Source organism: Micropterus dolomieu, linkage group LG04 (assembly GCF_021292245.1).
Source record: "Micropterus dolomieu isolate WLL.071019.BEF.003 ecotype Adirondacks linkage group LG04, ASM2129224v1, whole genome shotgun sequence".
In the NCBI taxonomy this organism is placed as follows: domain Eukaryota; kingdom Metazoa; phylum Chordata; class Actinopteri; order Centrarchiformes; family Centrarchidae; genus Micropterus; species Micropterus dolomieu.
In genome coordinates, this window is record NC_060153.1 from 3,749,098 (window position 1) to 3,762,016 (window position 12,919).

A 12,919-nucleotide genomic window follows, 5' to 3' on the forward strand; every position below is an offset into this window, starting at 1 on the left:
ATTAAAGTTCTCAAAGCATTAAAGTCCAATCACCACATATGGGTGCAGCTGCAGCACAGCAAATCATTTATAGGCCATACAAACACCAGTTACAACAAGAAAGTCTAAATCGACTGGTTTCTCCCTGTCAGACTTTTCCAGCATGTCCAGTATTCACTGTAAGTATTATAGTAGCAATAGTAATCTATATTACAACATTTATAACCTGCATTACATCTTCCCAAGAGGGCTGTTGCCTCATGCAGATGTCTGCCAGTACTGTTGTGCCTACAAAAAACCTTTGCCCCCTGTCATGTGTTCGAGATAGCCAATATGAGGATGAACATTCACCTTTTACCAATTCTTCAATCATTATGACACAGCCACATTACGGAAAATCTGAAACATAGAGTTTAGCTTATCTATCTCTAGTTATAATACCCTCTGGTAGAGGCCGTGCACATCCCATGCCAGTTGGTGATGTTTTTAATCACTCCCCAAACCCAAATCCAGGGTAAATTATGTATATCAACACATCTATTTCTTGAAATGTGATATTTTTTGTGTGAAACTGCACCTCTGCCTTTTTTTTCCTGTAGCCTACAGGTTAATGCTTTATTCAAGAAAGATGTTAATTTTTAACTTGTTAAAATTAAATGGTATTAAATTTGGCAAAGAGCACATTATGACTTGTTTAAACTCAAAGTTTAGTAGTTGAGACTTCACTTGAGGCTTCGCCTAGCCTACTTGTGACTTGTAAAACGCTGACTTAGTCCCACCTCCACATGCACTGATGTTTTGACAGCAAGCTTCTACCAGACTAGAGTAAGGTCAGTTAAAAGTTAACTTTCATGATCTTTTGGGAAGCGATCCCAGCCAAGCAATTCATTTTCAATGAGAAGGAAGTGGGCAGGTAGAGAGGCACAGGACTGAATTTATCAGTCCTGCACTATTCATAACTGTTTCATTGTACATCTGGGCATGTCAGACTTAAACTGAAATAACCTGTGTATGCAGAAGCCCATGTCACATATTAGTAGTCAACCATTTCTGTTGTTTAGGCTGGTGGTAACACTTCTCAGGTGATGATGATTTAAGCATTTAGATTGGTATTTGCATGAAATTACGTTCAAAACGTTTATGGTTTGTGACAAAGCTGCATGACTGTTCAGTCAACAGCAGGGGGTGATAAAAACTGCAACTGATGAACAAATGTGCATTAAAAGGTTTCACATGCAACAAGGCTCGTCTGTGTGACAACTGATTTTACTCCAGCCAGAAAAAATGAGCAAAAATTGCTTTTATTTTTATTTGCGCAGAGAATCAATTTTCTTTCACTCAGCAAGAAGACACAACTGAAGAAATACCCACAACATTCATACTGTATTTAAAAGCATAAAATTATTAGGCAACTTAACCATAATTTAAAGGGATAGTTCATCCAACACTGGCACTTGACTGAACACTTAACAAGACAAACAAAATACTGCACATTTCAAACCTCCAGTATGATAAAATATACTTTGCTTTAAATAAGTCCAACTCAGAAAGGCTAAACAGTGCAGCAGAATCTGGTGGTTTTCAGCAGGTCATTATTTTTCTGCATAGTTAGAATATATTAAAGGAGATTTAGGAAAATTATGCAGAGCCAACTATATCAGTTAGAGGATATAAAGAACATATGCACTTACTAATAAACTGTACTCCTCTGCTGTTAATGGATATACTGAACTGTAATGCTATAGTCCTAATAATCACACAAACTTAAATGTAGATTTGGCTGTGGTGTGTGTGTAGAGTTATGATCAGGCACACTGTTTTTAAACATCTTGATAAAATACTTCCTCAGCTCCTTTCCTTGGCACGTCTCCTTACCTCGGAGTGATTTGTTTAGCTTGATTATCACTTTCACATCGGCAGTCTCACTGTAGCTTCTCTTCCTCCAGTGTAGACGTCAGTTCATGGTGCCTGCCATTTTGTCATCCCAACTGTGCCCTGATCCCTTGCATCAAAGCAGGATGGAGGAGCTAAACAATGAGAGTGGGAAGGCAGTGGGAAGAATACAACATCTTTGCCTTGAACCAAACATCTTTGATGATTTCTCCTTTGATCTCTGTGTCAGAGCTTGAGAAATGTCTAGTGTTATGTGTGCAAACAGTTATATGAGCAGTATTTCAGGCTCTGACACAGCGCAGTAGAGCATGAAGCCCATCTGATCCACCTGGTCCTCTGTCAAGCCGCTCAGCAGATTGACAGCTGGCTTGAAGTAACTGTGTAACGCCCCTTGTTCGAGGTAACCAATCAGCTCTGTGATGCACTGCTGGAATCTCACGTCCAAGCTGATCTCGGACCAGTCGCTCTCACTGTCACTGAGGTGTAGGATGAGATTGGCCAGCGGGGCTGCTTCGAGTGGTCGCAGGGCGGGGTTGAGTCTGCACGCTGCCTTGAGAATTTTAAGTGTCTGTCTGCGGCATCCGTCGTCAGCGGCGTCGAGCTGAGCCAGGCGCCGAGTCTCCCACGGGTAGAGAGTCAGGTGCCAGGCGTTGACCCAGGGAGATGTGAGCTCAAGCTGGGCGGTCAGAACCACATCCCCCTCCCTCAGCAGAGGCAACATTTCGATGAACAGCGGCTGATCGCTGCTCTCCGCCCCTTCTACATTTCCAGGCCTAAAGAATAAAGTAATTTAGAGAGAGCAAAGATATCAAGTCTTAACAAGCACAAAACGCACCAGGCTGATTTCACACTGATCACACAGCATGTTTAAACCTGTATTAAAGAATTTTTAACCACTTAGCGGGCCTATTTACACATCCAGCAGATAAGGAGTAACATTAGAAATCACCCGAGTTGTGTTTCTGGCCACCTGATCAATACAACTCCAATACTGACTCTCAGTTTAGCTCTGTTTTGGTGAGCTGAAAGATACCACAAAGCCCCTTAGAGCTGCAGGACTGCAGGGTTGGGTGAAATCTCTCGGTGGGATTGTCAATATGGGCGAAATAAATGGATTAGTGCAGCTTTAGGGAAACAAAAATTTTCTATTAGCCTTTCTACTGTTTTATTTAATTTTAACTTTTAGTCACTTTTACATGCAAGAACGGGAAAGCTGTTTCACATTGGGGATAAGATGTAGCGACAGATAAATAGATAACAGGTATCAAAAATATTGTTCTTTTCAAATGAACAGCAGTTTACAGTTTTATAATTTTTTGGAAAAAATTAAATCGCTGCACCAACAGCTATTAAATAATTGTCTCATCACTGCCTTCTAAAGTTCAAATTGTAAAATTTAATTGTGCAAAAAAAATACATGAATCTGGTGTGCACCCATAAAAGTCAAGCACTTCACTTGTTATTGAATCTCAAGATTAAAAACAACAACAACAACAACAACAGGCACGCACCGAATCTCCAATCTCAGGTCTTGTCCTCCCAGTACAGGTCTGACGAGACAGTCCAGAGTGCTGCTGATGGACAGCCAGTTGATTGTTTCCATGACAGCTTTACTAAACATGTTCACAACAGTTTCTGCAGACAGGTAGCCACCCACCAAGTACCTGCAAGACACAAAGAAAGACTTGTCTTAGTTAATGGCTTAGTGTTCCCGCAGAATGTTTCTGTGCATACCTATGGCCGTGATGCCACTGATTTTACTGCTGCTTCAATACAAGTTAAAAAGGCTGATGTAAAAAGGCTTGCTAACGCTGCATCACCCTCTACGCTCACATTGCTGAATTATGTTACCCGATGAGGTAAAATCAAATCAGTGAACTAATTGAGGCTAAATGGCTCCACGTATCTGATGAATTGGATGAAGTCTGTGGTTTGATCATAGTAGCCTGTTATATATTACACACAATTTGATTCAGTGTCAATATAAAAAAGTATTGAATAAAGCTTTTTAAGAATCATGTTTGTGAATGTCTGTAATGTAAATATAAAATACAACTCTAGTTCCGAAAAGGTCTAATTTTAGTTACAGATTAGACTATTGACAGAAAAATCATCGGCAACTGTATTGATAACTGATTAATTATTTCAAGACAAAAAAAATTCTCTGATTTCAGCCTCTCAAACAAGATGATTTGCGGCTTTTTACAACATTTTTGGGGTTTTGGACTCTTAGTCAAACAAAACAAAACACTGCTCTGCAAAGTTGTGATGGGCATTTTTGGATGTTTCACAGACTGAATGACTAATCAAAAAAAAGAATCTGCAGATTTTTTGTTATAATTTACTGATTTACACCAAAGAGATGTTGGCACAATAATATAACTGACAATTACTTCTGCATTATTTGTAGTAGAAAAACCCAACTGATTCTATTTAACATTAATAATCTGCTAGTTACACTAACTGACATGAGATTTTATAAATTTTTTTAAAATCTGTGTGTGATCACCTGTCCCAGTAACTGCGTCCTCTGGGAAAATATTCCAGATTGATCCGTCGGACCATCCAGTGCAGCGGGTGTGTGAGCAATGTTTCCTCTCCTGGGACGAGACGCCACAGAGAGGCTTCCAGCTGTAGAGGCACCAGCAGACATGCATGGTCTGCAGTGACAACCTGAACACACACACACACACAGAATAAAATTTCCTACGTGGCAGGCATCTAACATCTTGCTATAGGACATCACTGAGAGGGGAAAAAAGTTATGTAAAAAATAATTATATATATCTCTCAATACATATACTGTGTACCTGCAGATCATCCAGTAGAGAACCTCCGAGGTTCATTTCTCCCAGCGGCATATCAGGATGACGGCTGTGCAGAAAGCCCTGGATCTCAGAGCAGATGTCCACAGCTAAAGACTGAGCCCTCTGGACTTCATGTGGTGCAAGTGCAACCCTCGTGTGATAGTACTGCTGCAGTCGTTCCTAAATACATTTTATACAGTTTTCCAATGATACAGAGCATGGAAAGTCTTTACAAAACAAGTCAGGTATACAGCTAGTATACTATGTCCTTGTATGTGCATCCTTCAGAGAGGAACAAATACTGTGTTGCTAAGGTAACAACTAACAAAAGAGTTGTTAATTCTGTGTTTACACTTCCAATGGGAATACATACAGCTGTCTCTTGAGTAATATATTCAAAGTCATTTTTTGCCTCTAAGCAGACTTAAGAACACTGACAGGAGGGTGTTTTGCCTGTTAAGTTGCTACGAGAAGGAAAACTAATAAATAGCAGGGGAACAGTGCTGTGTGATTCTGTTACTGCTGTTAAATAAACTGGTGAACAACAAGTGTGGTTCCTGCATTAACAGTTTTATAAAGTATTATACTCTGACCCATTTCAAAACACTCTGCCATACAGAAATACACAGCTGATTCAGCTTGTGGATGTTGGCCCAATCCTGAACATTACCTGTCTTTACAGAAACAAAAGTCAATTCAATTAGTATCAAGTATTGGCCAAGAAGAGAATTGTATTTTCCAGGTGTTCTTACACTATTGCGAAAGCAGCTTTCCAGAGATGCAGAATAGAAAATTACGAGGTGCAACTATTCATAAATAGACCCAATTTGCATAAGCTTTCTTTAAAGGCAGAAGCTTTTTGTTTTAAATCCCCTCTATGTCCAGTCATGCGTTTGCAACTGCTCTGCTAACATTTACTGAACGCCTTTTTTCATGTAGAACAGCACAGAATAATCCGCAACACTTCTGCTTATGTGGGTGTTCTGCACACTAACTCAAAGCAGTTTCATGCTTGTTTGGCTTCTTCTATCCAGTCAGTGCACAAGAACACGCAGTATTTTGATTATGCAGGGCTCTAGCAACGCTCCTAACCAGTGCATAACAATGAGTATATCCCCTAAGCACTGCACTTTACAAAACATGTTACACATGCATAAATGAATGAGCCAACACTCAGAGCTCTTAAAGCAGCAGCTAAGACCGAATGCATAATCTATGCCTTCAAGAGATCAGAGGTGAAATGTCAGAGTGTACCTGCAAACTGAGAACGCACAGCTGGAGCCTCTTGGACTTGGACTCAGGTTTAGACTGCACATCCAGAGAGGACACCTGAGGTTGCTGACACAGGTCAGCTGATTGAGAAAAAGGTTAAAACAGCTTTCAGGTAACAGCAGAAGGCTTCAGTGATTATTAAAATATATAAACATATAAATTCTATGTATTGGTGATATTTCTGTGTGTGTCATTTGCCTGAACAATTAGAGTTGCAGAGATTTAGCAGATACCTTTCTGCTGTCTGGCTGCCTTGGCAACATGTTTCATCACCACACCCTTTATGCCCTTCTTGATCAGAGTGGGGGAAGCAGAGACCAAACTCAACTCCTCCCAGCTCTCAGCCATCTTCTGCTCCACCTTTTCATCGTCGGCTGCACGGCCTGCGCGCTCTATCAGCTGAACAGAACACAACTCATCGTCATAGATTCAATCATTCATGCATGCACTGCATGACACCGTCCAAATACAAAAGCACACTGCACTACATTTAAGCGGCACTAAGATAACCTCAGCCTCAAGGGACTTTGAAGAGGACGATCCTGAGGAGTTTTGGCTTTAGTCCATTAACTACAAATTACATATTTAACATTACTGCTGACTGTCTTCTAAAGCATATTTTTACTAATGGTATAACTTAAAATATATAAACATTAATATGTTGGAGACACCCTAGGTGCTTTATTACTGCAAGCATTTTGACGCTTTCATTTTCCTTATCGACTTTAGTAGATGTTAAATCGATTTCAGAGTAAACAGCAATCACTTTAACACACCCTGGCCATGCTCCTGGATTTGACTACTCTGACCACATAGCTTGGGAATGCAATTGACCTACTTGTCTTCTCAAAAGAGAATTGTTTTTGTATGATATTCAGCAACTTTGGGCAGCAAAACATGCTACATGTGATGAAACAGCTGAAGGATGAACTGCCAATCTATAAGTGGACAAATTAACATATAACTCAAAAGATATACTTGATTTAGCAAGTTAACATATCTGTGCTTATCAGATTCCTGGAGAATCCATGACTTTATAGCTCTTTTTGCCCCAGGTCAGAATTTTTGCAGCAATTCATGTCTCCATTCATAAAAAGAGTGCCTATGAATGAAGCACTGATGTGGTGCTAACAACCTCAAAAACACTCACCCGTTTCACTGCCAATGTAGCAATTCCTAGCATGGCAGCCCCACCAACTCCCAAAACCAGCCGGGCATTAGACAGCAGGAAGTCAATCACCATGCTGATGCCATCCTCTCCTCGCTTCCGACTGCCCTGGAAGTTCATTGCTTCCTTTTTTGTGGTTAGCCTTGGGAAGGAAGAATGCATAAATTCAAGTGGGCAGAAAGTAACACAACCATATGACTGTCAGGTAGGTCAGGATAAATCATGGCATACCAAATATGACTGTCAGGTGGTCAGGTATATGAATGTCATGAAGTCAGAATACCCATGAGATGAACTGATATGATATGAAAAGCTGCATCTTTGTTCCAGCTAAAAACAGCCCATCTATTCAGCAGACTAATATTCAAATTGGTCTGTATGTGTGCAGTTTTTATTAGCACCATTGGGGAGCCACTGGGCATCAGTCATGATCAATAAACAAGTTTTAATCTTCCTTAAAACAACATCCTCATCAATTATTGATTGTTTGTAAGTAAGTAGGCTTGTAGTTTCAAAATGCTCACTGATGTATTAAATTATGCAGAGTTGACATGAGGAACATTTTTCTTTTATGGCTTAAAAAAAATGTTATTTTATGCTATGCGGATTGTAAATCCTCTTGAGGAAAATGTGTGATTTGTGATACTGGCTACAGAAATAAAAGTGTCTCAACTCATTTATTAATTCATGACTTTGTTGACAACTTTAGTCTTGGGAAACTAACCACTCTGCTGCAGTTATTCACTGGCATTAACCACAGAGCATTTGGGGTCATATTCTAGGCCTTAACAACCAAGCTGAATTTGGTTTTAAAACAGGAAGTTCACAGAACAATCAGAAATGCATTCTAATAAAAGAAACTTAGGAACCAGGCTGTGGGTTTGTTTCTCTTGGCTGCTTTTTGTCCAAAAGAAAGTGAGCTAAATGAAGGTTTGTTGGGTTTTATTCAGAGAACATTTGACTGATTCATAACATTAATTGTGGTTTTGTTGCATTGTAGTGTCTCCAGTTTCCAGTGAGACAAATGTAATGCAGCCACCATTATTGTTAGTAATTACACCTGTGATTTTCCTTCTGTGACATGTCAAAATGTCCTCTGTAAGAAGGGTATACTGGAACAGGCCTGTTGCAGTAGGACGCCATAGGTATTGGTAAGGTTGTTATTGATGGGAAATAAAAAATTAATTTTATCCGTTCTGAAAAACTTTGAACTGATCCTTTACACTTGCTTATTTCTGGAGCACACACGTGACGTGACCATTATATAAATACACTTTGAGTGCACTGCACTTGCTCATATTTAGCTCCAGGCACCTGAGATCCAGAAATAGCCGCAGGACATCACTCTAAACCATTTCAAACAAGTGTGTGTCCTCTCTCCTTGCATGAGGTACAGGATCCCAAGAATGGAGACATGCACTATTTATAGCGTTAGGGCCCAATGCGTGTTTGAGTCACACCAGCCAGGTCAACTATGCAAAAAACTTCCTAGTCAAGTTACAAGCACAACAGGTGGCACATTCAACAACAGAGTAGAGTTCAGTCTCTGTTTAATGTTAGTTAATGTACCATCAGGCCAAGCAAAGGACTCCTGATGTTGACAAATGTTACCCAACACTGTTTCAGCTGATTATAGCTGAAAACACATAGAGCAACTGACAAAAATACAGATCAGTCAGTGAATAATGCTATTACCCAATGTGGTGTTTTTGTTCCCAGCCAGCACAATGGAGCTTTACCATACAACTCCTTCCAAAACACATTTTATTGTGCAATTTTAGCTTAAAATATGCCAAATATTGTGTGCCAAATTTGTAGCATACGCAACATCATGCTGTAAGTGAAGGGTCATGCATCATGTATTCTTTAGTAACAAGGTAATATAATTGAAAAAATATATATATTTTGTTATATTGTTTGTCCGGTTTTCTTTTGTTGTTGTGGGATAAGTTACTGTTCTGACCAAAGGTGGCAGCACTGCGGTGGAACAACAGGGAATTGTTACATATAGACACCACAGAAAAGAGCACTGACTTTTACAAGAATCTTAGAACAAAGGATTTTTAAATTTACCTTGCAATATAAATTACATGTTATCCTTCTGGTTGGACAGCTGACATGTTGAGCTTAACACATAAACCTTATAAATCACCTGCTGATTATTAAGTTACCCCTTGTAGTTGACACAACCTCTCCAGTGTTGGATACAGCCTACTAGTCACTGCGACATGATAATTAGTAACTATTAATGTAACACGACAAATGTCCATCTAACTAACGTACAGATCCAATCTGCCAACAAATGTTAGCTATTTTAATGTCGTCAGCATGAAGGGCAGCGGCAAACGGATGAGCGGCTGCCAACTCCAGCTAGCAGCTAACGCCAGTTAGACAAGCTAGCCTGCTAGTTAGTTAGCAGTCAGTGAGAGCTCTCCCTCTACTGTTAAAAATACTTACCACTCAGTGCGGAGAGAAATATAACGACCCGACTCCCATTAGCGTTTTGTAAAATATGTATTTCGATCCTCTTCAACAACAAAGCGCAAACATTACGGACGTATCACTGACGTTCATCGCGTAAATAGAACTACTAGCTAACAGCTGCTGGATTCTTCTTCTTCTTCTTCTCCTTTTAATTGCGGTTAGCATTCAACGTCAGGGTGCAGTAGCGCCCCCAGGAGAAGCTCCGGAACACCGACTAACTACATCAGGACCTACAACAAGATGGTTTATTTAGCAAGTATTCAAATAATTTCCTTAGTAAAATCAGCGATACCACACAATAGAAATACATTATATAGAATTACAAGTACTGGTCCTGCATACAATTTCACTTGGGCTAAGTAAAAGTACAAAAGTGTTATCAACTAAATGTACTCAAAGTATCTAAATTATTATTACAAGTATGTATCAGAATTGGCCCTGTGTTATATCATTATATTACTGGGCAGTAAGCATGTAAACAGTAGACCTGTTACCTGTTACAGCTGGTTGAGGTGAAGCTAATTTCAAACAACTTATAAACTTCTGGGGTAGTTTCCCCTTTCCCTAGCTATATACAGTGTTGATGCCCTATGCACTATTAGCTCTTACTAGTATTTTTTGTTGCTAGTATCTACAGTATTGTCACTTGTAAATCTCTTACTGTATTGATGCTTTGTTGATGCTTGTATGTTGTTCCTCAAATGTAAATGGCATTGGATAAAAGCATCTGTCAAATGAGTAAATGTAAATGTAGTTAAATCTGTAACGTAGCATCATATTTTAAATACTGATTATGTTTTGTTTGTAAAATCTTGATCTAACAAGTAGTTATTAAAGCTGTCTAGTAAATATACAATAGTACAGTACAATACTGTAGTAGTGGAGTAGAGGTATAAAGTAGCATAAAATGAAAATACAAGTACCTTAAAATTGTACTTGAAAAAGTACAATTTTAGTAAAGTACTGTAGTTTGCCCCAGCTCCATCTGCTGATTGAGTTGAGTTGACTTGTCAATTCTAGTCTTTTGTCCTATGTAGTCATGACCCAAATTATTATGATCACCCCATGGACAAGCCAAATCTATTTATATATTTGCTATTTCGATCAAATTCAATTTGATAAAGGAAAAGTAAATGAACATGAGGCTCTCCACTTTTCCCCCTGCATTTATTTCCATTTTTATCAGTTTGTGACAATTGTTTTGATTTTGTTCATTGTGTTCATATTACCTTTGATTGTACAATTGAAAATATTTAAAAGCAAAGCAGATACAATTGGTGTTTTCTCTTTATTGAATTATAAATATCTCTCTGGAAATATACGTAATATACAAATTAAAATACAAGTTAAGGAAATGACATTTATTCATTTAGCTGACGCTTTTATCCAAAGCGACTTACAATTGCACACATTGGTGGATGGGTCACAGTGGGGGATTTAACCCAGGTCTCTCACACCAAAGGCATGTGTCTTATCCATTGCGCCATCACCACTCGAGTTGTTAGGGGAATACAGATATTTAATTGAAGGAGATGATAAATAGCATATTGCTTTCACATGTGTTGTCAGCTCAACAGACTTTCTGGTCATGGAAGTGGTTCTTAAATTCCAAACTTCAGTAATTTGTTTACGGGACAATCGATTTGAGAAGAGGAACACATCTACTGTAGCCAGTTAATTTACTTGATCATTTATAATGAGTCAACTTGAATACGAATCGGGTTCCCTAACAACGACAGATTAACTACTTTTCCTGCCAGTATAAGACAAACTCCAGTTTGTTCTTCCCTGACCTGGAGCTTGTACTGGGTTGAGGGACAACCCTGCTTTGATGAATGGCAGACCAACCCTGTGGAGACAATTTCAGCTTTATTTCATTCAGCCAGCACCTCTGTAGCCAAAAAAACATTACCACCAAACTCAGGAAACCCCCTTATGTGCCACCACTGCGTCCACAAAGTCAGCATCCCATCTTTTGTTTTCAGTCAGTTAATAAGTACCTCTGCAAAATATGGCTGACTGGGAGCAAGAAACAAATTTATCGGTCTACATGGCAAACCGCAAGAACAAATACATCTTCAAATTGATTTTCTTCACGTCTGTGCGTTCAGACACAAGCTAAACAAGACAAATATCATTAAAGACAAGGGCTGTTTTTTCAAATTAAGTTGTGACTAACCCAAATATCACCCAATTTGATTTAATGCAGAACAGCAATAACATAGCCTCTGTCATTGTATAAGGAGTGTAAAACAAGACTCAAGTTTTATTATCACTCCATAAAACATTAGTTCAGCTGATCCACCATATTGTGACCTCCACCCAAGATGAGTCATACAGCTGAATCAAATCAAACACAGACCGCATGGCTGCACATTTGCCAGTTGTTTCAACCTAAACTGTGACAGGGAGGCTGAACAAATAGCAAAGCTCTGGGATTGCACAATAAAGGTGTGGATCAGAAATGTAGGCGCAAAAAAAATAATAAGAAAAATCAACAAAGATTTCTTTCTGCATAGAAGTTCCCCCAATCAAAGACTATACAAACATATTGTACATTATAACAAGGTAGATTACAGCTCAGGTTTTCTTTTGTACAAGTCCATACATACATCTTTCTTTCAGCTCTTGCAGTCTGTACATCTTGGTTACAAAAAATACATGCCGTTTTGAAGTATCTATGGACATAGAAACAAGAAATGTTTAATTTAAGGTAATTGAACAGTTTGAACAGAGCCTTACTGTAGTGACTAACTTGAGGTTCTGAACTGTGCCGCACAGACGTCAACTTCGTCTGCCAGAAACAAATAACGCATTCAAACTTATGCAGACTCAAATCAAAATGCAAACAACATGATGACTGTGCTCCTTGTGCCCGACTAAAACTCAAGTGGGAAAATGATGACTGATCAAATCAGGTTACAATATTGAAATACATAAAAGAGCGGGTATATTTATATGTGTACATGTGTAATGGAGAAGTGCTCAATGGCGTCTCATTTTGACTTTGCGTCCTGAACTCTCCCGGTGTTTCTCAGAGTCTTGACCACGCTTCCAGTAGTTCTCTGAGCTGATAGTGTGACGCCGGTGACGGGAGAATGACGGATGTCTGTTCTCCTCTTTGTCCATCTCAAGAACTCTTGGCCTGGTGGAGGAAAAAGTTTGAGATGCCAAGTCAGACTTTGATCATCATTTACTGCACACTGCTTCATAATTGCAATTTACATGGCACATGCTCAGAAGGAGAATTGTTACAGCCTCCTCTATCTCCTTTGCACCAGTGTTTCTTAAGCCCCTTCCAGACACACACACACAC

At 39.2% G+C, this 12,919-nt stretch overlaps 1 protein-coding gene across 1 annotated transcript; it reads right to left on the reverse strand.

The window, feature by feature from the left end:
• Positions 1-1,261: 1,261 nt before the first annotated feature.
• On the reverse strand, positions 1,262-9,734 carry mief2 (mitochondrial elongation factor 2). Its single transcript, XM_046048027.1, has 8 exons — positions 9,577-9,734; positions 7,102-7,261; positions 6,185-6,350; positions 5,934-6,031; positions 4,683-4,859; positions 4,382-4,545; positions 3,384-3,536; positions 1,262-2,645 (listed from the first exon to the last, which is right to left on the reverse strand). Exons 2-8 carry the CDS (start codon positions 7,237-7,239, stop codon positions 2,138-2,140), a joined length of 1,404 nt encoding a protein of 467 aa, XP_045903983.1. The 5' UTR covers positions 7,240-7,261; positions 9,577-9,734; the 3' UTR covers positions 1,262-2,137.
• Between the last annotated feature and the right edge of the window lie 3,185 nt (positions 9,735-12,919).

Bases quoted from the DNA above. Each gene is read 5' to 3' on its own strand.
- mief2 (XM_046048027.1), bottom strand. From the start codon at position 7,239: ATGAACTTCCAGGGCAGTCGGAAGCGAGGAGAGGATGGCATCAGCATG. The intron at 4,860-5,933 runs GTACACTCTGAC...AAATGTATTTAG, and splicing joins TGTGCGTTCTCAGTTTGCAG to GAACGACTGCAGCAGTACTA. The intron at 4,546-4,682 runs GTACACAGTATA...GTGTGTGTTCAG, and splicing joins CTCTACTGGATGATCTGCAG to GTTGTCACTGCAGACCATGC.